Raw genomic sequence first — 22,856 nt, 5'->3', positions numbered from 1 at the left:
AACTGAACATTTATGTCTCCCTCCTGGTTCTTGTTATTGAATTTGCACCACCTTGCAAAATGTCCCATCTTGCTGCACCGCTTCATTTAATTCTCATTGCAGGGCATTCTTTAGCATTCATGGAATGTTTTTCAAACCCACACCTGGCACATTGTTCCCTGCGACTGTCATGTGCGCGTGTGTTCCAACTAGCTGAAGAGGTCCAACTTCCACTATCGTTACCCCTGCCAGTTTATTATTCTTTTTCACGGCACATAATGTTGTTTCCTCACCCCCACTTTTATTTTCTCCCTCATTTTCCACTATGGCATGTACCATCTCCTTGCTCCCTTTAGAATCAAGCTTCGTAAGACACATACTTGTTCATTCCATACACTTGGCTATTTCTAATGCCTCAAGTAGCGGTGGATTCTTTGCCTGCCACAATTGTTCCTGGATTTTAGGGTTTGACGTGTGCATCATTAGCAGGTCTCTAATATATTCTTCCTCATTCCCCGTGAATTCACATGATGCCAATAATACCCTTAGGTCTGCTACAAATGAGTCCACTACTTCCCCCACACCATGTTTCCTTGAGAATAACTTGTACCTTTCCAACACAATATTGATCTGTTTTACAAACTGCACCTGTCATTTTTTCATGGCCATCCTATATAAACCCTCACCATCACCCCTACCCCCTTCTGCTGCTCCATCATCCTCCACATCATGAGGTTTTTCAATTATTCTCACTGCTTCTGCTCCTAAACACATTAACGTAGAAAATGTTCACTCGTCAGAATATCTTTCACCCCTCCCCACCTCCCCCCCCCGATGCCACAAAGTAAAACTTAAATATGTCTCTCCAATCTTTCCAAGGGATCAGTGGTTGCCCTGGTGTGGCCAAAAACGTGGGTGGTGGCTCCAGATTCTGCATTTTGATAACACTTCCCCAGAGGAATGTCCACGTTTCCCAGCAATCTTCAGACTGGAGTATCTCCCACTGTCACTTCCAGATGGAGCTGGACAGTTCAGGTGTGCAGATACACAAGTAGCCAATGCAGCTTGCAGTGAGTATGATGCTATTCCTAACAGGAAAGTGTATTTTTCTTAAGATGGCCAGGGCCCTGAAACATGCACTAAAACCCTGTATAAATTCTTTATACTGCCACAGCAGTCAAAAAGCACCTACTGCTGTGCTGAAATGCAAAGGAGAACCTTGAGAAAAGTCGAGCCCTGGAACGCGCGTAGTCTCTAACCTAGAGAGGGCCTCCCAGCAGCCTTTCCCGTCTCATTCACAGCACAATGAGAACTAGTAAAAATGACACCCCTCTCACAAGAGAGCAGTGCTGAATGCACCGTATGCCTCTTCGTCACAACCTCTCAGAAGGGGCGTAACCTGGAGCAGCTCACCCTGGCCCCTGCTCACCTGAACCTCACTATTGTGAACGTAATACTGGGTTGCGGGTTTCCAGTGCAGGTCCTCAGCATGCACCCTAGAGCTCTGCACCATGCGCTGGCTGCTTTACCTGCTGGAACGCTTTCTGCCATTCTTACTCTCCTGAGCTCATGACCACGTTGGCGTGGCAACCAAGATGTTTCCAAGCTCCCTGTTGGATGCCATGAGGCTGTTTCTGTGGGTGGCATGCCTCACACCAGTGTGTCACCGTACGATGGTGCCCGCCCGTCCTTTTCTGTCATACGCAGTCCAGAGGTTGCTTCGCCAGTCAACGGTTTATTCACCAGTTCTAGTGAGGAATAAGTCCCAAAAGGCTGCCAAAACTGATCTGCTGCCTGCACCTAGCAGAACGGTAGCCTTAGAGTGGGCCCTCACACTTGTAACCAGTCACCAAGCATGAATATCACTGTGCGCTGGACACAGCCGTGAAAACACCTCAGGGTGTGAGCTGGAGCTTTGTCACCACCTCCTCTTAGCACCTCACCCTCGTAGATGGCAGGCGAAGGCTCCCCCAGCACCTGCACTCTATCTCCTAACTGGGGTCTTCCTCCTCTGCCTCGTTCCTCCTTGTCACCACTCATGAAGTAATGAGGAAATGTAAGTAATGTGTGATGGCATGATTTATTATAAGTATAAAGGACTACAAGACCCCAGTCGCATGGTCGCTGAGGAAAACACAAAGTGACGGTTGGTGACGTCCAAAGCATACATCATAGCCTCAGTGAGACGACTGCAGGGGTTCCATCTCACGCACCAGGAGAAGATACTACAGTAATTCTTCTGGACCAAGAGGATCCACTACCTATTTTAATTTAGTTATAAATGTAAGGGACAGAAGTAGGGTTTTGGACACAGGACGGTGGACCTTTTAATTTATACAGACCTCCTGACTGAATCCTTAATATTTTAGTTGAGGTAGGGAAACCCTTCTAAGAGTTGGGGAGAGGTTGTTTTCTCTTTGTTTCCTGTATGATAAAAATGCATGCCAACAACCAGTCTCCTTCTTCTGCACCATTACATTCTCAAATACATTTTTTTACAAACTTCCACAAATCATGAAGGTACAGACTTCCTCAGTAATAAGTGTTACTTGCCAGGTCCCAGAAAGAATGTGTTCCACTACTGTGGGAGTCTCATCAGCCATCTCTAGATGAACCAATTGGAAATCCAGCGATTCTCCTCAGCTTCAACTACGAAGCACTTAAGGTGACTTCTACGATGCGTGGTTTCTGATGCTACAAAGAGACATCATCTGTTCACTTCCAAGTCATTTTAAATTTTCTGTCATCCCTGATAGTTGTGTAGCACAAAAAAGACAGTAGCTTTTTATTAAAAAGCTATTCCTAAATCTCAGTCCCTATTACTAGTTACTTAGCCCTGTGTTTAAGTACCTCATGCACCAAGAATGATGGTCCAACCATCCCTAGAATGAGATGGTGTGACTCCTGCAATCAAGGTGTAGAGGTCCTTACCCTATCCTCACTCATTACTTTCCTATGTCTAGATGATCAAGTGCACACCTATTGGTCAGTTTTCTTCTTTAATCTTACCGCCTCCAATCTGTGTGTCTTATAAATGCAATTGGTTAGACCTATTGGTCGGATTAAAATGAATATATATCTAATAGTGAGCTCATTTCCTATTAGGCAAACTTAAAATGATGATCACTATATCGAGTCCTTTCAGCAAGGTATGGTGGGTATCGAAGTTTGGGTCATCAACCTCTAAACTACTTATGTCAGTCAACCGGTTTCCGCGGTTCTAATAACTGGCTGCTTTCTTCAAGACAAGAATTGCTACTACTGCATTCTGCATTAAAAATATGATTTCTTCTATGTTCTCCACATCTTGGGTGCTTGAGGAGTGTCGTCGGGTTTCCAACGGGCAAGCTGGATTGTGTCCCGGTCCCTATAGGGTTACAAAAATGGACAAAGGGGAAATATCAGTTTTGGAGTGATCCTATGTCAGTTGTGTGGTGTATAGGGACCAACAGGGGAAGAGACCTCCATACCTGTGGTTTTGTCACTGTTCTCTGTGGTATCAACGGTTATTTTGCCGGTTTTCACCAGTCTTCTTGACGTCTTTCTGCGTGGGTACCTACAAAAGAAACCCTAAATCGTCATTTATCTAGATTAGAGTCTGACTAGCCTATGACATCATAGCTCATAGCAGTTTAGATGGGGTCTGTTACCTGATGCAAGCAAGCCCCTTTGTGTGAGCTGTGGAGTCTCTCCGTTAGATGCTGGCAGCTCTGTGTAGTCCAGGCATCTTCACGCTTTGGTGTGTGGGTTTTCTACAAGGGAAACTGTTTGTCATCAGTTCTCATGCTGGGATAATCTACTATTCACACATAAATTGAGTACAGTGAGTGTTGTCCTCTCTATTTCTACACCGATTTATGTGCTTGTAAGTACTCTTATAGTATGGAGTGGCTAACCCCCCACTGGGATTAGTCCCATACTCTGGTGTTGTAGTCCCATATTGAGGCTTAAACAATAATTAATACCTAGCGCAATGTCATAGGTTCCATGGTATTCTGAACCCACTCCAAAACTGATATTTCCCCTTTGTCCATTTTTGTAACCCTATAGGAACCGCGATACAATCCAGCTTGCCGGTTGGAAACTCGACGACACTCCTCAAGCACCCAAGATGTGGAGAACATAGAAGAAATCATATTTTTAATGCAGAATGCAGTAGTAGCAATTCTTCTCCTGAAGAAAGAGGCCAGTTATTAGAACCGCTGAAACCGGTTGACTAACATAAGTAGTTTGGAGGTTGATAACCCATACCTTGAAAAAAGGGCTCGATATAGTGATCATCATTTTAAGTTTGTCTAATAGGAAATGAGCTCACTATTAGATATATATTAATTGTAATCCGACCAATAGGTCTAACCAATTGCATTTATAAGACACACAGATTGGAGGCGGTAAGATTAAAGAAGAAAACCGACCTCCAATAGGTGTGCACTTGATCATCTAGACATAGGAAAGTAGTGAGTGAGGACAGGGTAAGGGCCTCTTCACCTTGATTGCAGGTGTCCCACCATAGCATTCTAGGGATGGTTGGACCATAATTCTTGGTGCTTGAGGTACTTGAACACAGGGCTAAGAAGCTAGTAATGGGGACTGAGATTTAGGAATCACTTTTTAATAAAAAGCTACTGTCTTTTTTGTGCTACAGATGTAAGGGTACAGGCAGGAAGTGGAAACCCATAGACTCTTACTGTAATTACCTATCCCTGATAGTTGACCTTCAGTCGAAATGTGAGATGCTGGATATTTGATCAAGGCGGCTCTGCAGCTGGACAATGAAATATCCTGCTAAGATCATACAGTGGCCATGGGTGTATACATGAGAAGACAAATGTACTTACCCAACAAATTGTTTGTGTGTAGTCTGTGTTATGATGGAAATTGTTTTAAAGATTCTTCCATTTAATACTTTTTAAAATAGAGTAGTTTATTTATATTAAGTGAAAGTAAAAATACATGTTTGGAGTCATGCATGAATTATTATTTTTCTAGGAAAATGAATCTTTTCAGAATGGTTCAATTCAGCGCAAGCTCAAGTATGAGGTATGTTTTTTTCAACAAAATTGTGTAATTTTCTAAAATTTGGCATGATCAATAAAATCATGATTGTGTGTTCTGCTTGATTTACATGGTAAATACACAGCATGAGAAATACTTGAAATAAAAAGTTGGTAATATATTTGTAATACTGAAATAAATCCTCTTTGATTTCCAATGATTACTTTTGCTCTGTCTGAAATTAATCTTGCTATGGTGGAGGACCTTTTCAATGTTCTTGATTTTAAGCAGTATCCCTTTCCTGAGTCTTTGCAAGTTCTAGTTAACATTTTATCACCATCCATCAAGTAACAGAATTTATGTGAACACTATAGTGAGGTCATTCATACATTTTCATGAAGTATTCAATTGTTTATGTCTGTGTAGTTGGTATTACAGTTATACATTTTTTGTAAATTACCAGGGAATGGAATAATCAAATTCTATTGCACCCAATAGGCTGTTGTCTACAGATATGCCTGGATGCTGGAGTCAGATATATATACATTATAATATTCTTGGGTTTGATGGATTCTTCAGTAGACGAATTGTTGCTTTCTCCACTGAAAGTGGAAAGGAAAATCTTTCAATAAGATTGGATACATCGTAGACAAACCCTATCTGGTTATAAGACATTTGGCAATTTTAAATTTGAGATAAAATCGTTTAATGTCTTACAACTATATTTACGCATGCACCGTGCTAAGAAAAATAGAAATGTGTAACTAAAAATGTGTTGTTTCTGTGACACAACTCTAGAAACATATCATATCATCTATATATGGAATGGAGGTTTTGGTTAATGAGCGTGCATTGGTTTTTGGTGGTTTTATTATCAAAATGGGGATGTGGTTTGCCCTTTTATCTGTGCCAACGGACAGACTTTGTAGCCGCAGGGCGGTTTGCAAATCAAATATTCGGGGAAGACGTTTGATATACTTATGAATTGGAGTATTGATGATTTTATTGTCTGTATTAGGTGTTTTTATCTCAATTGTATGTATTGTTGGTAATGATCTTAGATATTTACTGTATTTATGACTGAATTGTTTTTTTATAGTGACTTTTTGTATAACAGTGTGAAAAGTTTCAAGTTTGTGTGTAGTTTGTTTTGGAAAATAAAACAATATAAATATACATTAATATAAAAAGTACAGGGTTTCTGAAGTCGGACACATTCTGCGTTGTGGGTAAATTTAACGATAAGCTGCTGTTGATTAATTTGCAGACATTGCAAAATATTTGTATTCCAAACAAAAATAAATTATCATCAATTTAATGTTAATACTCATTTAAAAAGTAATCTGTTTTTTGTTTGGACTGTAAAGGATCAGGGTAGAAAGAATTGATGTTCAGTAAGGTCAAGCAATAGTAATCTCCAAATAACATACACCTTCTTAGTGGCAGTGTAGTACACAAGCAGTTTTTGTCCTTTCTAATCCACTTTTCTTTTCTTCTGAAGGTTTGTAGATTGTCTACTGTCTTTTTAGTTAGCAATAGGCCACACAATGTCTTTCTTAAAATAATTTAAATGCTACATTATCTCCACGTTCACTCACTCTCTAAATCCTTGGCACCTACTATTGAAACAAAGGAAATCCCCATATATGTCCTTCACTAGGTTACTTAGTTTTTGCCAAAGGTAGGTTGCTCCCAAAATGCATAATTATATGTCCAGGAATAACCTGGTGCAAGACTCTCTTCCCCCTTAAGTTGCCCCTCTAATCGCTGTGTTGAGGAATCTACCCCCTTTGACTTTGGTAGCTATAGTAACAACATTGTTGATCAATAAATCATTATTTTGTATTAATTATAGGTTAAAGAGAAACAGCCTACAGAGCCAAGATATTTTAATGGGTAGAAGTTCAAATGAGTTAGTCTCAAACAAAAGCAATATAAGGATGCCTGTGTGACAATACCCTTCCGGCTATTAGATGGTGCATATTTTTTTTAAGGAACCTCCCCATTGTGGACAATAATCATACTATCAAAAGTGTTCGCCTTGTTTTTTTTTTTATCCACCATCTCCATCTGCCAACTTTTATAGCACTAGGCACATCTCTAGTCCTGGTATGCAGGTGAAAAATTGTTTTTTGTACTATCTTTATTCGAGGGGATAGACTAACGATCTTTTATTAAAATGGGATAGTTAAATAGTGGAAAGTTGTCTAGCTTTACCCATGATATAATCTCCTGATTTCCCTTGATGGTGCAAAATATTCCCAATTAAAAAAGGACTGTGTTGACTACGTCTGATGTTTCTAAGCCCTGCAAAGGTTCTGATGATGGATTGACTGCTGAACCAGTTGTACCCTACATTTCCAACAATGTCCTTAGAATGCTTTCATGGATTGTGGCGGGCCTTGCAGGTAAACTACCTGATGAGGATTTTGTTAAATTTGTTTAATCATTTGACATTCTTCTTTTCCAGTGATCTTGGTGTTTAGATTTGGTTTAGACACTCCTGATATTGATGGATTTAAAGGCTTTTTTGTCTCTGTCAAACAAAATAATAGGCGGATAAATAGTGAAAGTTTTATCTACACACGTTGCTATCTCATTAGTTACTAGAGGTTGAATTGAACAATTATCTTCTGAGATTCGTCTTTCAGTGATAATTACCCTTGCCTCGAATCGGCATATTTTATTGTTGCATTTCTAGAATGCCTTTCATGGTTATGGCTTTAGCCTTCTATTTTGAAGTTGAAAGATACTATTATTTTAACTCCTATTATTCTTGAAGAACTTTGCTCTAAGAGTCTTTCTATTTCAGTTGTGGATGATTGTAATTTTAAAATGGGATTAGGTGTATTTGATGATTACTTTAGTAATGAGGAAGATGCTAGCTGCGAAGCTCTTACCTCCATTTTTGAAGGTTCATGCTCAGATATGGTGGTACTTATTGTCATTTTGCAATATGAATTAGTTTTCAGAGCAGTCAGTCGAAGATTTACATTTGACCATATTGGCAAAACTTGGTAATGGATTCCTACCTGCCACAGATTCCTCATCTATGATATCCATATTCCAGCGCAGCTGTTCTTCAGAACCTTTCTGCCACCAGTGGGCACTGCGGTGCTCGCGTTGGACCCATGGCCGTGGTTCTTTTTTTTCTCACACTCTGTTTGCTTATCGGGAACGTGCTTGTCTAAGGCGCCTGGGTTCAAGCCTGCACAGACTGTGGTTGGCAGATGTCTGTCTCCGATCTGCATTGTATTTGCTTGTACTGTCTGGCCGAAGAGCCAGGACTGCGGGTCGTGTCAGTCCATGTACCCAAATGCCCTTAGGGAGCGGGAAGTGAAATTATTCACCTTCATCCAGAGGGCCAAGGTTCCTCTGTAGAGGTTGCAAAAGGCATGGATTGTCGTTCCAAAGATCAGGCGGCTCCGCTTGTGGAGAGGAAGATGGAGAAGGAGAACCATGAAAGCTTGCGCTCTGAGTGAGTCCTCTCATTGGCACTCTTCTTCCTCCTCGAAGTAGAAGAGCCACCACTCTAATGGTTCTCTGGAGAAGTTGGCGCAGGTACCCTTTCCCACTCAATCCTTCACAAAGGAAGAATGGGAATGTTTTCACCTGAAGATGCTTGATATCTTCGCCTAGTCACCAGGGACTCCAGCTCCGGCACCTGTGGCGCAGGCAGGGGCACTGCTGGCTTCCGCTACTGAGTCGATGGGTCCCACTGCATCTTGTGTCAATGTCAGGGTACCGTCAGGTGACCACTCCCGCATGCCTATGGGCTCAGGACTGGTCCAAGCAGAGAACGAGATTGCTCGGCATTGGCAAGCTCTGTCGATGGTGTCCGCTGCGGCGTCGTCCTCACTAAAATTTAATCTGTTATGGTTTTGAATTTGGAGGTTCTCTTGTAATGATGTAGCTCATTATCTATTAAATGATTTACTGACATCCGCCATTGTCTGTAAATTAGGTGGGTTAGGACTGTCACTATGTTTTTAAGGGAGTTGGGGCGTATGGAATTACATAACTGAGAGTTCAGAATGCTGATACTAGCAGAAAACTGATTTCTAAGTATTTTTATAAGATGAAACACAATTTTGAAACTTTTGAAATGAGTAAAAGTACTGTTGTTTCTTATTTACCATGAAGGTTTTTGATGGTAGCAAACCTTATTTGAATTAGATTAATAAGCCTTGACAAAGAGCACTATTGATTAAAATGTTTGCAGTTGGGAGTAAATGTGGCATGATGAAACGAAATTCAACTAATAAGCTTTCATATGATGATATATTGTGTGAAGATTTTGTGCAATTTGTATTGTTTTTCCCCTTACTATACAGCAATTAGGAAAATATTTCTAAAACTGATGGGGGCCTTTAAACAATGGAAGGGATAAGATCCTTTATGGCGGCCATTTTACATATTTATATGTTACATGATCTACAAATGGTGTGGGCCGTATACTGGTTAATTAACATTTTCTTTCGAATATGGAAGCCCTTTTTTTTACTTTTATGACGATGTGTTTCCCCGAATACATTTTAAATTCATTCCTTCACTAGGTCCTTTTTAAATTTCCTTTGTTTCTGAGGTGGAAACACCTAGTGTGTAGGCTTGTGGGGGAATAACTGCTGCTCAGTGCTATGATGTCACTGTGTCTCTTTTCATTAAAGGGAGAGCTCCTGGAGTCATTGCCCAGATGGCAGTGGAGTAAGGTATCTCTCAAAGGGTCTCTGCCACCAATGTTCCGAGATCATGCTTATGCTTCAGAGCTTAGGTGTTTCAGCTCTTAGGGACTGGGGGAGCAGCACCAGGAACCCTATGATGATCTTTGATGATGTGTCCCAAGGATTCCTGCTTATTCCCAAGCCCAGAAGCAAGTGGTCGTTCCAGCTTCTGAAGACTAGGCAATGGGGCGTCGGGCGCTGGTCTGTCTGAACCCTGATGGGGATGGAGGGAGACCACTGTCTGAAGGTTACCTTGGCTCTGGAGGAGGTTGGGCAGTGGGGTAGTGTTAATGGCTGGTCCGGTTCTTCCTCAATGTGGCTTATGCAGCTAATTAACATTCACTGTTTACTGAGAGAAGAAGAGACTTAGATTTATGAACACTAGGTGGGTCGCTTTCTTTTGCGAAATCTCTAGTGCCTGGATGAACATCCTCCTGTAATCCTTTTCTTGTTTGAAATTTGACCAGTGTGGGTTACCCACGTGCTCTGTTGGTCCTGCATACGAAAAGTTTGTATTTCTTCTGGGGTAATTGAAGGATTTATTGATTTTAGTATTTGTGCTCACGTACACCAGAGGCATCTTGGCGCTAAACCCACAGAACAAACAATAAGTATTCAGAAAGAGGAATAGGGAGCTAAAGAAGGAACGTTTTTAAAGAACGACAAAAGGCAAGATGGTCTTGGAGAGCCTGAAGGGCCATGGGGAGGGCATTCTGCAGCACTGCAGCTCCAGCAGAGAAGGCCCGCCCACCAACCCGGGACCTTCGTGAATAGGGTCAAAATTTACTTTGGAGCTATTCATCTCCAATTCCATAGAACGCCCATTGCACCAGACACAGAGGGCCTCATTCCGAGTGCAGCAGCACGGGGTTAACGGTGCCGGTAAGGATGCCGGTGCCGTTAACCCCTTACTGCCGCATTCCGAGGTCCTTTAGCGGTACTCGCTAAAGGACCAGGGAGCTAATAACGGGCCCGTTATTAGCTCCCTTCCCATTCCCATTGAGCCCTATGGGGGCTCGAATGGGAATGGGGATGGCTTCCCTGAATGGGGAAATACAGGGTCCTCCAAGGTTGGAATGACCCAGTAAGTCCCCATTCAGGGAACCCGGACCCGAGTTTGGAAGCAGCCATGACGCTAATAGCACCATGGCTACCTCCAAACTCGTAATGAGGCCCAGAGATTTAAAATGGATCCTTTTACCCACTGAGAGCCATTGAAGCTGGCGCAAGATAGGGGAATGTGTGCTGCAAACAGAGGATGTACCACTACAGTTCAAGAGTTGGAGTGGATGAATCAGGTAACCTGGCTGGGCACGATATAATGTATTGCAATATTCAGCCCCTCTCATAACCAAGGAGGCAACAACTGGGGCGTTAAACTTAGCTGGGCTTAAAGGAAGAACTTTACGAAGCGTCCTAAGTTTAAGATGTCCAACTTGGCAGACTGATGCTATCTGGGCCTCCATGGGGAGCGAAGCCAACAAATTGACCACATGGTTCTTAACCACTGAAACTGGTGTAGGAAGGGGGCCGAGAGCTATTTGCCAATGATCCGATGTCCATGGAGAAGAGGAAGAAAAGCTTGTGACCAGTACCTCTGTCTTGTCCCCATTTAACTTCAGCCAGTCGTCGGCCATCCACCATCCCCCCTTCCCGCACCCCCCACGGCCTCCAGACATGCCTGTAGCTGTGACACAGTGCCTTGTTGGACAGAATCCAACCTTACGATCATTTGGGTGTCGTCGGCATATGAGTAATAGTGGAGGACATGGTGTGGATGAGTCCAATGTGAGGGGTCAGCAATGCGAGGCAGACTACCTTTTGATGATTGTTCAATACATGCCATTTTATTAAAGCATAATATAGTAAATGCCTCACTAGCCCTACCATGCTGAGGATTTCCCTGCCTAACCAAACTAAATTGAAACACTCCAACACAGAATCTCTGGCCCTCACACTAAACATCAAAAAACAAAAGAAAATATATGGCAATTCAATTAACATCAACAATGATATTCAGTTTCTTGATACCCTTTTAGTAACCTCTTTGCCTCTCTTGTCTCTGTCTGCCACACCAGCAACCTAAGTCTTTCTTTATGTCCCACTTCTCTGTTTCTCGTACATTGTTTGGCAATATAGATTATGTCAACTTCAAGTAATCTGTATAAGCAGCAAGGTTTCCCTTCCCCAAATTTGTCTTCACCTGTCTGCCAACTGTTAGCCAAATAATTACCCAGAAGCCTTGGTGCCACTCTCTTGGCTTCAGGTAATGCTTGCACACTTGTATCTTAGGCAAGGTTGAACTTCTATTGGGCTCACAGTAATTGTTAGACCGTTTTCTGGCTTTAGGAAAGGCTGCTTTCAATCTCAATAAGAGAATATCCTTGGCTTGGGCAATGCTTGAGCTCTCTCCAACTGCAGATACAATGTTTAAGCAATCTACTTCTTTTATGAACAATGGTTGTTAGTGTCAATAAGGAGGTAAAAGTCACTCTTCACTTGGAAAATGAAATTAGGCACACGCAACCACCTCTTCAGACGTTCTACAAGGTTTAAATGTTCAACAATGGTTTTCCGCTAAGTTTGTTCTGCTTAATCAGAGACACGCAACCACTTCTCCATAGAGTTTATGGGTTTAATAATGGCTTTCAGCAGCGTTTGCTTTCATGCGAGTAAAAAAGATATTTCTGATCACATACGAGTGCTACTTTCCATAGTCCCCTTTGTTCAGATCGCTTCTGCTTCTATGCAAGTGAATGTTAAGTTGGATATTGTTACCGGCAGTGCTCACGCAAGGAATCAGAAAGCCAGGTTTGACTCGCCTGCTTCTGTGATCCTTGTTCTGCGATTTGCACAATTTCCATGACTTCAGGTACAACTTCTACCGCTTCTGGCTTCACAGGGACCCACACCCTTCCTCGCTGAAGATGTCTCGGGTCCAGCCACTCAATTAAAGAGCCCCTCTCTCTCCTGAGACCCATCGCTTGACAACAGCTCCTTGCATCGGTCTCCAACGTGTTTCCTGCATGGCAACCACTGCAATCAGGCTCTCATGGGGAAAGGCAGCCTTGCTGCATGCGTTCCGCTGCACAACCTCTGCACTTCAGAGTTTGTGGGAAGAGGACCCTCACAGAACAAGCAGGTGAAATCTGCATTCACGTTTCAGCGTCCCTCTTATTTTCCCCTTCTGCTTGGATTGCCAACACTGTCCCTTCTTCTTTCTGCCTCTCCTGCTACTGCACGCACTCCAGTCACAGTTCCAGCTCCTTCTCATTGCCTGCACCTAAGGAGGCCTTTTATGCCTCCCATGTTCCTTCAGATGTGGGCTGTTAGTCTTAATTGCCTGACTACTACTACAGCATAACTCTTCAGTCCTCCTCCTCATCCCAGTACATATGGGATTGTGGGATTTGTAGTCCTCAACATCAAAGTTAGTTCTTTTAAGTGACTGTTTGATTTTAAGGGTAGATTTACTTTCCTCAAAGTCATTTAAAGATGAACCGTTAGAATTCATTGTTACAGGGGAAGACAATTTATTTAAGGCAATATTTCTAGATGTGTTTACATTATACCTTTGGGAGTAAGGGTGTTTATCCCGAAATACTTTGAAGGGTCTTTCTGTTGGTAAAGTTTGCTCAGGTGTTATGGTAGAGCCAAAGATCTTACATGTGGTCCAGATACATTATAATGACAATGAGCCATTAACAGTTTTGGCAGCCTTGAAAGGTTCTCTCTTTCAAATGTCAAATACTTTGTCTCATCACACGGGATCTCCTCACCACCTTGGGTCGTGTCTCCTCCCAGGTGATCTTCCCCCAAGGTCAAGATCAGAAACGGTCTGCCTTTCCTTGGCCACCTGGGAGGAGACTTTAGGCAGGGTCAACCCTTCAAAAAGAGTGACTGTTGTTGCAGCCATTCTATCTTCACCTCCAAATTCAGAGGCAGCCCAAATCAGTATATATGGTTCAATGTCACAGATATTTCAATGTTTGGGTGCGTGAACAGCAAGCCTACTTTGCATTATGTACTTAGTGATTCAACCATACAACCCTTTAATCACAGATATATTTGCCAAATATTAAGCTCTGTGTCCATTCTCATGCTCTGAAAATGTTCTTTGGTTTTATGCAAAATAGGTTTGAACCCTGACAGGTGTTATTTATACCCTTCCCCATTCCCATAGGGTGATATATATTCAATAAAAAAACTTAAGCTAATGATCAGTTAAGGTAACAAACGTATCGCAACAAAACCCTGAAAATTCAGCTAAAGCCACCATAACTTTGCACCCCCTGTTGCGCAACCTATGACCACAATGACTACATGGTGCCATCACTAATATCATATATGACAACAATGATTATTTAACTGATAGCCTCAGACATAAAATCACTCTAGGTATTTGCACATATTTAGACCACTCTTATATTTCTACATATATGATTTTAGCATTTTAGAATAGTTCATAACAATGAGTACATTGTGTAAAATAGTCAACAGCTACACATACATGATATCACTACTTGAAAAGCTTTCATTTGTTTTAGTTTGGTAAAATGATATCTGAATTATGGGTCGGAAGGAGTGAGAGATAGAGGAGACCCACTGCTCCAGGAGTCGTATCCCACCATCCATGGCGAGATTAAAGGGAGTAGGAGAGTTAAATAGCAATAAAGGACAAATTGATTCCCACAGCACGAGCAGAAGCAGGACACAGCGGCGCCATCTAGCGTAGCATAGTGACAGTGACAGCTGTCCAAGGACAGGGTCTGCGATTGAAGTACCATCCATAAACCCGATGAAAACTTTGTGTGCAGGAGTTCTACGCTGGTCACTGATAAGTGAAGAGCTGATTTCACCAATGATGCCTTCAGTGATGTCATCAGTGAAGTCATCTGTGTTGTCATCATTGTGGTCATAGGCTGCACAACAGGGGGCGCGAAGTTAGGGTGGCTTTAGCTGAATATATATAATGATATATATAATGATAGCTGTATTACTTCCGGTTGTTTCAACTTTAAGTACATCACGAAAGAGAACTGCCTACGAATTTGGAGGTGAGGATAGAATGGCTGTGACATCTGTTATACCATTGCAGTTCAAGTACCATCTAGAGATAATGTTCCCTTTCCCTGCATAGACTTTTAGACAGGTGTCAGGGTAAGGTTGGCTGTGCACATGCTGACTCTTCCATGCCCAAAATCCTGAAAGAATGATATAATGCCATCGCACCAGCAAATGGCATAGTTGATGTTAAGACAAGTTTATGGAGTTTCAGAAAATTACTTTTCTTAATAACTTTTTCATGCATTTTATTTTTATGCCATTTATTTTGGTCGTGTTTTGAAAAGGCTTTTAACATGGGGATTTCCCATAGGGAAAAGAAATATTTTTTCGTTCCGAATATCTTAAAATTGGGCACGTCGATTTTCCCAATTTTGGCCATGCGCTGAGATTTCATCAGGAGTCGGTGCACTGAAAATAAATTTGTAAATAGCCTTGGCCAGTTTTGAGATATTTACGATTCAAGATTTATTTGTACTATATTTGACGCATGTGCAGAATGAAGGTGCATCTTTCATACCAACTGTGCATAGAGGTATAGGAGTTTCGCAGTTCATACATTACACATTTTAGATCTCCTGAAAACTCACAAAGGCAAGGCTGACTTTGATGTCAGTTTTCACGGGGTGTAAAAAGCCTAAAAGTACCAACTGTGAGAGTCATAAAAGTCTTTAAAACTCACATCAAATTAAGGGCTCATTTTGATGCTAGTTTTCTCAATTTTTGCTGCACCATCGACCTATTAATGAGGTCCATTATGCCCAAGTAGCTTCAAGCAGCTCATCAGGAACAACTAAGCATAATTATTATGAACAGAGTAATCAATTAAAATGATTGGTGGGCTGCCTTTGAGTCAGATACTGAAAGATATGTGAGAAAATGTGTTGTGTTCCCAATCAAATAAGGCTCTAGTCAACAAGCCAGCCCTAATGATGTTTATAGCCAACCCAGAGGGACCAGGGTGCACAGTTGCCATTGATATTGTGAGGCTATAAATCACTCTCCCTCCCTTTGCCAGAAATGCAGCACTAACAATTGATGTATGCTGAAGGTAAGATTTGTTGAGTATGTCACCACTTTCCTCAGTCATTGTGATCCTAAAGGAACTCTTTAGAAGGGAAGTCCACAGAAACACTGATATCAGATTATGGAGTACACCTAATTTCAAGAGAAATGAAAAAAACAAATTGAGTTTGTGGTGAATTGTTCATCACACCACCTCTTTATCGCCTCAAGGTAATGGCATGGTGGAAAGATTCAAGAGTGTTAACAGCCACTGTACAAATAGCCTTATAAAATGATCTAGAACTAGTACACACATACAGCATATGGTGTTCATATATATAACATCTCTCCACTCCATACAAAGATATCCCCAATAGAAATCCTCTGGGGATGTCAGACCCTTCTTTCTTCCAAACCTTGTTGGATATTTAAAGATTAATCAACGGATATGAAAAGAGTACCCAACCTTAAAAGGGTGTGTTGGAACTTGAATGAAGTGTAGGAAAGTATGCAAGTAGACTTTCAACAGTCTCATTGAGTACCCGTCTGTCGAATTTATTTTCAGATGGAGTAAAGATAAAGCTACCTGGCTGTCACACCAAACGCTGTGCGCTGCAATTGTAAATTGCCTTGGTGCTCACTGCAGCAGCGTGCAGCTCGCAAGAGACTACAAACCCCAGATGCCCGAGCCTACTGTGCACCGCGTTCCATCATGCATTCTCACATAGATTCCATCACAGTACGCACCGCTATCTGGAAACAGCTCAATACCCGTCATTCACTATACAAGCTGGTGAAAACATCCATCTGGTGCATCACAGCAGCTCCTGAAACCCTTGTACTGCCTCTAATTTCTTTCTGCCCGTTTCTTCTGAAGTTACTGTTTTTGACCTGTTAGACCGCTCAACTTTTCTTCTGGATTGCGACTTGGATTTGTTTGCCTTGATTGTGGCATTTATTTGACTCTCCCTGGGTTGTGTTTTCCTTCTATTTTTGAGACTCGGCTCAAGTCCCTTAGCTGACCCTTGTCCCCATGCAAGTTTTGTCCCAGTTGTTCTTTGAGGACCTTGCACGTCCTCCTTTGGGTGTTCCAGTCCTGTATTCATTTTTCAAGATCCCTAATGGAACATAATCAGGTATATCATAGTATGTTGGGTACTGGGTTCTTATTGCATATTGTGTACTAATTGGACCACCCTTGTATCGGTGAGGAAGGCATGGTATCAACATTAGACACAGACACAAAAAGATATACGTTTTCAAAACCGTTGTCCTGTACTGTCAAAGGGTTGGGAGAATTCCTAACTGGCCCTAACTCTATAATGAGAGTATTCTCTACCATTAAACAAAAGAAAAGAAGTCCAGGTCAGCCTAGTCAAATTCATGGTCTGTTATAAACCTAACCTTGCCCTCACTCTTAAATAAAATATGTGAAAAGGGAAAATGCTTCAAAAGAAAATTGTGTTTCAAAAGGAAACTCAGAATAGCTTTAATAAGCAGGTGACAACTCCCTTCCCCCACGTTCAAGGTACGGGGTCTCAGGAATTAAGAAAAGGATAGGTGGATGGCAGTTCTCTCAATGTGGCACACTTTGGCATTCGGGGATGATCCAACAGTTAATTCTTGGGCATCAAGTGTTTCTCGTTTCAAAACAGTGTCTTTAGGCTACTTTGCCTTGAATCAAAGACACAGTTCAACACTTTCTCAAATAGACCCGTCAGGTTTCCCTTACCCACGTCTGGGTCTTTCTTGACACTTTAACTTTGGTACAATTGACTCCAACTTCCCTCGTTAGGGCTCAAGCCTGTCTTTGCTCTTTACAGTTCACTTTGTAATTCACTCAGGTTTCCCTCGTTTGGGCTCACGTTTTTTCATCCACTTTCTTTGTAAGACGCTTTCACTTAGGCTTCCCTCAATCGGGCTTGAGCCTTCTTTTATTTTCACTTTATGACTCTGGTTCTCAATATTCACTTTGTCGGGTTCCCTTCCCCACATTTATTCACGTTATCTTATTAGTGTCAAAGACTTTCAAAACTGCAAGTTTTTAGATACTCCTGTACGTGACCACTTTGACGTCCCATTGAATATGATTACTACTAAAGCTTTCTGGTATTTGTAGGTCCTTTCACAAACTTTCATAGGCTTCCCTCGGCTGGGCTCACGCCTTCCATTTCTTATCAACACGTTTTCAAAATATTTCACAGCTTTCTTTCTTTAGCCTCATGCTACAGTGCAAACACATTTCACAGAGACTTTCGATAATGTGATTTACCTCCGCAGGACCACTCTTTTAATTTGTAATAACTTGCGTTGCTTTTAACAATCAAATCCTCCTTTGTGCGATTATCATCATTTGCGTAATGTTCGCTTGATACAGTTTCACTCGCTTGCAACACAAACCAGACTTGTTTCATTTTCTAACCCACCATTTGTGTTTATCTCGGTTCTTTCTTCTTTGCCTTTACCAACGATCCTCTCTTGGCCACCTGGATCTGGGATCAGATGTGGGAAAACTGTTGGGTTTTCCACAAATCTTTTCAGCTCCTGTGCACCTTCCCCAGCCTTTTGCTCAATCATCCCTTTGAGGGTTATGTTAGAAACCTTCGACGTAGCTATTGAGTCAAAGGAGTGTTGTGAACTTTCCTTAGAATTTCTTCCAAGAGTTGGTAAGCCTTACACCGGTACCAACCCTAAAGGGTTGTCTAAATATTCCTCACCCCGCAAGGTTGCTCAAATTCTCAGCGGGGCAGTGCGCACAACAGATAGCAAACTGTGGAATGTGTCGCACACAGCAATAAAGACACAAGTCTAGTTAATCTTGATAAACATGGGCAAACGTATCACCCATGTTTATCAAGATTAACTAGACTTGTCCCACCTTGTCCTGAACTCCCACCCAGATCACCCAGGATAATAAACACCCAAGATACCCAACAGCATATACGAGGAAAGAGTGAACACTAGACCTCTATTTCATTGTTGTCATTCTCCTATTACTCAGATAGGGAGAACACTCAATGATTCACCACAGTCCCCAACCGCCAGCATCCACCAAGTAAAGGTAAGAGATCCCCAGTCCACAATTCCGATGAGGTTTAAATGAAAAGTCCATTAGGGTTTTTCCCTATGGCAGAGCGGATGCTAATGAGTGTGTAGAGGTCATTTTCATCCCTTACCCATATCATTCAACCTCCTCTGGCCTGCACTTCCTCCTTCAACCATCCATTCCTGTCCATCTGTACCTCAACCTAGTTTTTCCTTATTTTCTTTATCCTGTGTACCCTTCCTTTATGTAGTTGATTGAATAACCTTGGAAGATTGTGGGAAGTCAGTTTTGGTTGACATTGAAATGTTATTGAATGCGACTTATAAAGAGGAAGTAGTGTAGTAACCAGATGCTCTTCTGCCACTGTCCATGACGAATGCTGTTCTCGAAGGATGGATGGAGCAGCAACACAAGAGCAGAGATAGTTGAGCAGAGAACCTGGGAGGCAGAAGTGTTTCAGTGTATTGCTGGCATTTAAACTTGCGACTTCACCTTTCCTGGTCTGCCGCCTTTTTCACACCCATGCAGCAACATAACAGTTTTCTTTTGCAGTATGGGGACTTTTGTTTTCTCCTTTACTCGTGAGGTGTTTTGAAATGTAGTGCAATGCAAAATCTTTCGCTTCATTATAACGAAATAGTTTTCAGCACGTCCTTGTACTGTGCTTGCAAATGTAATGAAAATAATTTTGCGTCAGCGACAGTCCCATGGACAGTTTGCAAAGTCTCATCAGAGGCATGTGCAAAGTGGCATTAGACCACCTATATTACTCAGTCATGTCTAAGATCTAGCTCGATACAAAGAACACACCTATGGAAAACCATCACCGAGAGTACATTGGGAGCAGGTCTGATGCTTTTAGTAGCACACAGCTCTGGCTCGCCCACATTTTTCTCCAGCCTGTTTGTAGACAAACCTGCAAGAAATCTCAAGAATAAGTGCCATTTGTGTGCCAGTGGCTTGCCAAAGTCCTAAAATGGGGCAAGGGGGGGAGTTACAATAGATGTTGGCACCTACTTATTCAGATTGCCCCAAGCATGATTTGTTTAGTTACCAGGATGATGCAAATATCAAAATTCCACATAATGGAATATTAAATCGACAGCTTTTGAGGCTCATGATCTTGAAGTCCCCCTTCCATGCACTTCTCCCCATTCCCCCTCTACCCTGCACTTGCACGTTCTCATTGTCACTGGGCCTAATAAGATCGTTGTTTTTTGTTCTCCCGTTTCCCTCCCTTACCTTGTCACGCTCTGAAACACTTGTGTATGAGCGCGATAGAAATAAAATATCAATATCAACATATTCAGTTCTTGAGTTTTCAGATTTTTCAGTGTGCCATGGGCACAACCCCCTCCTACCCTCCATATATTATTTCGACTTACAGTCCTGCAGCCTGTGACTTTTCTGCATGAAGTGGTGCACCCAGAGGTCATACATATGGTGGTGGTCCATTCGGGTACAAAATGCTGAAAAAACTGCATTCGTTCTCTGGCTCGTCTTCAGATATTTAATTACTATTTTCTGAGCCGTCTGCCAATGGGAGTCTTCCATTTGCTTGGTAGTCTGGATACCAACTTTTCCCACTCTTAAAAGCGAGGAGGAACAGTTATTCATTCAACATACTTCAGTTTTGCCCAACCATTGCTTAAGGTTTGAAAGAGATAATTACTACTTGCTGTTTTAGTTACGTTTCCTTTACTCACTGGTTTATTTCTTTCTGCATTCCATTTCAGTTTTATAATGAGTTGTATTATAGCACTTTTTTGGTTTTGACGGTTTGTGGCATGAGCCACAAACATCGCCAAAAACATTGCTACTGTAAATGAAAAGATACAGGAGAAGGGGAGTTCGGGAGCAATCTATGGCGTTGGCATGGCAACTTAAATGGACAAAGCACCATTCGGGTCTTGACCGTCTCGTTCACGTCTGCTGGCCTGCTACTGGTATGATAATGATATGATATGGCATTTACAACGAGCCTGTACACAAGTGTTCAGCTGTGCACGCTCCAACGTAGGAGCAAAATGACTGCACTTAAGTAGATTCCCATTCTATTTTAATTACTATGCATCAGTCCTGGTTTTCAGTGGAAATCTTGTAGATTGTATCAAGTCCGTCGCAGACTGATCTCTTTCGGACTACCCTGTTTCCCGCGGCGGGCGGGCGGATGCAGGGAAGAGTGGTGACTGCTTTGCCGGCAGGGTTTAGGCACCATGACCCCAAAGTGTGTGGAGAGAGGTTGGGCCGTGGAGGCACCAGATGGTAAGTTAGCCCGGTACGGCTTTTGCTGCCTCGGTGGTAGTATTTAAAAAGAAGAAAAAAAATGTCATTTAAACTGCGTGAAAGCGGATGATGGGACGGATTGTGTGACTGAAGATTGTTTTGTTCCTGGGTCGCGATTAAGGAAAGCAAGTGTTGGAATTTAATGGTAACACATTACCCCAAGTGGAAAGGTGATTTTAAGGTTAAATGAGGCCTTCAGTGGGATCGGACAGCTTTGCGTTTCTATAGGGCACAGCTCTACAGAGATGCCGGGAGCATTTGGAAGATACATACTGGGAGTTGTAGTTTTCACTCTTAAGGGAGTCGATTGCTGCGCACTGGAACATTTTGATCAAGATGCACAAGAATGGTTTTCGAGATCATGGCTATACAGCTTGGTTTAAATATCGTGTGACTAGGTAAAGGTTGCAGTATAATAGCGCAAAGCGTTGGATGCTCAGCAAGTGTGGTGGATGCTAGGTTTAAGATGTTGTGTTGTAGATGATAATTCAACCGCCCGAACAGGCCTTAGCGCTGACACTCTCAGCGGTGGCACCTCTACACACACACACACACACACACACACACACACACACACACACACACACATACCCTGCTTCCCCTTATTTCCTACCCGCTACCCTCCTCCCTGTGAGCCCCCCCCACATGCAGCCCAAAATGAGAGGCATGACCAGTTGACTGAGTGGAAGTAAAATTGCTGCAGCAAACTTTATCATCATACATAAAGTTAGGAGTTAACTTACAGGTATTCCGTTTCGCTGCCACCCTCAGGATTCTGCACTGAGGAATACCATCCTAACCCCCTCACCCACCACCCCCACACATTCCGGTGCTTGCCGACCCGTCAAGAGCCTCGTCCCTCCTTATCCGTCCCTCTCTACCCATGGCCATTTTTTTTTTTTATTTTTTTATTTTTCACTTTTCCCCTTTCTATTTAAGTGCATTTTTTCATTTTCACTTCTTTACTTGATCTCCTTTCTTAGGATCCATCCACTTATCCTTTGCCCTCATCATAATTCCCTTTTTCCCCTAAATTCCCTCTTCTTCCCCTTTTCCCTTGGTGGTCTCTCTTTTCCTACCGTTTTAGCTCCCCCTACGTGTTTACCCTTAGCCCGTCGTGAATCCCCCCTTTTCGTTGAAACCCAGTAACCCACCTTAGCTGTCCCGCCCCCCTGAGGCCCCCTCCTTCGCCCTTTTTTGCCCTCCTGTTCTCACGGGGCCCCCCCACCCATAGCTACCTACCCCCTGGAGCCCAAAGTCATTCCTTCCCCATCCTACTCCCCTTGCCCATCGCTTAAAAGTTCCTCCCCAGTTCTCCCCCCTGCTCCTCTTAGGCCACTACCCACTGGCTGCCAAGTACCCCCCCTCCCAGGCATTACCCAGTGTTCTCCCTAAGCGGTCCCTTGTAACTGCCCCAGTTCTCCTCCTACACCCCCTAGGCGACCCATCGTCCCAGGTTCCCCTCCCACTAATCTCCCTCCCCCTCCTTGCCAGACCCTGTTTACTCTAAAATTCTTTCATTCCTTCCCCTCCCCTTGTTGTATTCGTTGTTACTCTCCTTTTTCTTTTCCCCATCGATGCACTTCCAACTCGAAACATGGGTGGGGGAAAATGGGAAGGTCTTCCAAGCCCCCTATCCCTCCCCTTTTATAGGGGCCTCCCCCGAGTCTAATACTCCTGGTCGCCATTCATTCTAAGCTGATGGCTGTGCATTTCCCTTGTGGTATCCGCCAGTACTTTCTAAAGGGGACACCATGTAA

At 42.6% G+C, this 22,856-nt stretch overlaps 1 protein-coding gene across 6 annotated transcripts in view; it reads left to right on the top strand.

Annotated features, from left to right (window-relative positions):
• KIF16B (kinesin family member 16B) overlaps positions 1 to 22,856 on the top strand; it is a 3,050,718-nt gene that overhangs the window by 2,275,373 nt on the left and 752,489 nt on the right. For 5 of the 6 annotated variants that reach the window (XM_069608346.1, XM_069608345.1, XM_069608343.1 and 2 more), the window contains one exon: positions 4,969 to 5,019. In XM_069608346.1, coding sequence (XP_069464447.1) covers positions 4,969 to 5,019 — 51 coding nt within the window. Of the gene's footprint in view, positions 1 to 4,968; positions 5,020 to 6,829; positions 6,890 to 22,856 lie in introns of those variants that run through there. The other variant, XM_069608347.1, reaches the window with a different exon arrangement.

Source organism: Ambystoma mexicanum, chromosome 4q (genome assembly GCF_040938575.1).
Source record: "Ambystoma mexicanum isolate Mex_15411 chromosome 4q, UKY_AmexF1_1, whole genome shotgun sequence".
Lineage (NCBI taxonomy): Eukaryota > Metazoa > Chordata > Amphibia > Caudata > Ambystomatidae > Ambystoma > Ambystoma mexicanum.
The sequence above is the reverse complement of the archived record's forward strand: the minus strand, read 5'-3'. Positions and strand labels throughout refer to the sequence as shown.